At 38.2% G+C, this 3,630-nt stretch overlaps 1 protein-coding gene across 1 annotated transcript in view; it reads right to left on the bottom strand.

Moving 5' to 3' along the window:
• The window catches only part of hpxb (hemopexin b), a 10,864-nt gene extending 7,896 nt beyond the window's left edge, over positions 1 to 2,968 (bottom strand). Inside the window, exons 1-8 of the mRNA XM_005744222.1 lie at positions 2,866 to 2,968; positions 2,333 to 2,358; positions 2,066 to 2,158; positions 1,828 to 1,985; positions 1,574 to 1,727; positions 980 to 1,192; positions 803 to 895; positions 36 to 166 (exon numbers count right to left, since the gene is read on the bottom strand). Coding sequence (XP_005744279.1) covers positions 36 to 166; positions 803 to 895; positions 980 to 1,192; positions 1,574 to 1,727; positions 1,828 to 1,985; positions 2,066 to 2,158; positions 2,333 to 2,358; positions 2,866 to 2,930 — 933 coding nt within the window. The 5' untranslated portion in view covers positions 2,931 to 2,968. The remainder of the gene's footprint in view (positions 1 to 35; positions 167 to 802; positions 896 to 979; positions 1,193 to 1,573; positions 1,728 to 1,827; positions 1,986 to 2,065; positions 2,159 to 2,332; positions 2,359 to 2,865) is intronic.
• Positions 2,969 to 3,630: the final 662 nt, after the last annotated feature.

Below are 3,630 nucleotides of genomic sequence, written 5' to 3' on the forward strand. Positions count from 1 at the left end.
GGGGGGGGGGGGGGGGGGGTTTATATGGTGTCTACCTTAATCAGGTACATTTTGTTGGTGTAGGAGAAAACGGCATCCACCCCGTTTGTCACTTCTTTCCATCCCCTGGTTATTGGAAAGGCGTGAAGGCCGTTACGCCTGTTGTCCACACGCATGTAGTTAAGCCCTGAGAAATTGAACTTGTTCTTTATCATGGCAGAAAACTTAAAGACATTTTTTTACAGGATCACATTTGGATGAAGCACTCCTAAATCTGTATGCTACATATAAAGTGTGGATCAACATGCTATTAGCTCAGCTGTTTCCTTGTAAACTTTCCGGGTTAGCCTGACTCTCACTAAAGTTCAAAAATACACCTGGCAAGTTGTAAAGTTACAAAAAAGAAAAGTGACAATTTGTTTGTTTGATCTGTGCAACAACTAAACTGCAAAAGAATCCTACTTTAGCAGTTACATAAGGCTATATGTTACTTAGCCAAATAGCTAAATGCTATTTTAAGTGTGTTATTAATATGCACCTTCTTAGTTTAGCTTGGTAACATCATTATTTAGTTGACTGTTAATGTTATTTTATTTGGTATTTAAACTCTTACAGTTTGATGTTTGATGGCAATAAAATAACTGAAATATCATTTTTTTTGCTTTAAATTTTATCCTAAATTAACTCAAAATACAAGGACTGTCCGAAGTTCCCTCAGCTAAAAGCCCATCTAGAAATAATTAAATTATAATCTATTTATTCAGTTATGGGAGATCACACTAAGTGAGAGCTAACTGAGAATTTGAAACATATGTCACATTACCTGTAAATAAATAAATTCTGCCTCTGTCATCTGTAGTAATGGCATCTAGTTTGACTTCGCTGCATTTAGGAGCCTTGTGATCACCTCCGTGACCTGCGGGAAACACACAAGATTGTATGTATCTGACAAAAAAACCTCCAAAATGAATCTCTAAGATTCTCTTCTTAATGAACCCACCAAAGTTTTCGCACTTCATGAAGTAATTGCGGGCATCCTTTGGGTACGTGCCGCTAACTTCTCCTGATACTGGGTTGAACCTGGTGAAGTTGTGTCCATGGAAACAGTAGTAGTGTTCTGCCCAGCGGAAAGCAGAGGTGCAGAGAGGCAGGTGGGGCCACGTCTTGGTCTTCACTGTCTTTGTGACTATATCATAAACATACACATCTTGCCCTATGGAGGGAAATGACCACTTTGAGAAGGAGATCACAAGTCATCACTGTAATAGAGTGAATTGTTGCCCCCCAGTGGTAAAATACAGAAGTGCCTGTTACAGGGCTAGTTCTTGGTTGACCAATATATAACAACAAAAAAGGGTAGTTTTCTGCACCGCTAAGAAACAACAAGTTAGTGTGTGATGTCCGGCTGTTCAATAAAGGCACCTAACCACGTCCTTCTGTCCTGATCCTTTTAAGAGCCTAATCCAGAATATCACAATCACAATGTTCTTTTTTATTTATTGTAGCCTCATTATATCACAGTACTCAACAAAATGCTGTCAAAGAATTCATTTCGACTTACTGAATAGTTTTGCAGCAGTAAATGCCAACATACCTTTGAAGAACAGAACAGAGTCGGTAATGCACTCTCCTTGAGGACACTCCACAGCAGCATCTAGATGTGTGGGGACTCCAGGAAAATCCTCCTGGATAGTTTTTGGATATCCGGTCTCCAGAGTGTGGTTGTAATAGCTGAACACGTGGTCATCCTGGAAATAGTACAGAATAGTACACAGTAGTACACAATATCTGAGATCAGTAAAAGATGTCTTGACCCATATGATAGCTGAAAGCATATGAGGATCGTACCAGGAAGAGGAAGATGTGATCGTGGGCATCTTGTTTCGCTGGGTTGTGCATCCGAAAAGCAGCATCGACATGGCCGAGGTGGTGGTGTTCATCTAGCTCCTTGAAGAACATCGTTGAGGGTTTAGCTGGACCATAGAAACCATTCCACAGGTGGCCCTCTGAGGAGAAAACACCACAGACACAATATTTTAGAGGATGATTTAGTCCAACATTTTAAGAAAAAGAACATGTCCAATACCTTTGAAGAAGAAGGGGTTTTTTCCACTCTCATCAAGAGTGATAGCGTCAAACTCAATTCCTTCACACCGGTCTGGTAGAGCAGCATCTCCATCTTTATTCCCAAGATAAAAGTAACATACTTTTAACTGTTAATGTAACTTTAATATTCAAAATGCATGTCATTAGACACATACGAGTATTGCTCGGTATAGAATGCTGCTGTGATTGAGATCTAGCTGTTATGTAACTGACAAACAACGTACAGTTTATGTACATAAAATCCTACCTTCTGGTGCTGGCTCGTCTTGATGCCTGTAGATAATTTCAAAAAGTTATTATACTAGATGAAAAAATGTGAGTCACTTACAAAACAACGCAATAATATGATGACTAAGCAGTCTTAAATTTGTTCAATTGATCCATCTGGTGACCTTTGTAATCTAACAAACAGGGTTCCAAATGGATGAAGCTGACTTTTTCACTAAATCGCCAACTGATAAGAAGAAGAAAAAATCCAGAAATTATTCTATTATTATGTCTAAATAGTTACAGACTGATGTTTTGAGAAAGGTTATCAATTTTAATATGTTCCATTATTCCTGAATTGAGTTGAGAGAATTTATGGGTTGTTTCACATTTTGCCTTTTTAACCTCAACAAAGAATCAACACACAGAGAATTCGTACTGCAAGTGTTCGCAAATTATTTTAAAAGACATCATGCTGCCTTTAAAGCCAGGATAGTAGGAAAAATCCTGCCAACACGAATCGTCTATTTTGACTAAAACTTCAAAATATAAATGGAGCTCATTAACACTCACGCAGGTGCTGCATTAGTGAGGGAAAGTGCCAGACCCAGAAGCAGAGTTCTGGTGATCAGCTCCATGTTTCTCTTGCTGAAGTCCTCAGATCTGGAGTCTCACTCTGGACTGGTGCTGTAGCTGTAGCTTCAAAGGAGCTGAAGCTGCACTTTTATTCTGTGCTGTGCATGTGTGGGTGGACAGGTTGGGAAATCCTGTGTTCCTGTGTGTGTGTTTGTATAGCCAGAGTGATGGAAGTTTTGTTGTTGCAAAATATGGCTGTAACATAATTATTTATCACTTTTCACTCAACTTTGCTAATTTTTATTCTTTCTGCATGAGAATGTGTGCAGACCAAAATATATTTCTATATCTGCCTTGAGATGAGAGTAAAGGAGGAGAAGATTTACTTTCATTATGGAGTAGATTAAAGGTTAATCATTGATCTGTCTGGTTACCACTTCTAACTACATTTGATAACTGCACGTTGGTCAAAAAAGACTCCATTTGTGTTACAGTGTTTGTAAGAGATTTCTGGAAATACTGCAATTTTGGACAGTTTGTCAGTTATAGAAATACCCAAAAGCTATTGAACCACCCTTGAAAGTGTAGGGTTAAAAAAAATCTCCAGAAACAACAAAATAGCTGGAAATTAGATTTGAATGAAAGTTTAATAAAATTAACTAAGAAACTGACAGTACAAACGTTATTCAGACCTTCCCAAGCCAACTAAAGAGTTTGATACAGGAGAGATTACAATGGGTTTATTATATTTTGTCATGATTA

The sequence above is a fragment of the Pundamilia nyererei genome, unplaced genomic scaffold, assembly GCF_000239375.1.
Source record: "Pundamilia nyererei isolate P.nyererei 1_Seehausen unplaced genomic scaffold, PunNye1.0 scaffold00141, whole genome shotgun sequence".
Lineage (NCBI taxonomy): Eukaryota > Metazoa > Chordata > Actinopteri > Cichliformes > Cichlidae > Pundamilia > Pundamilia nyererei.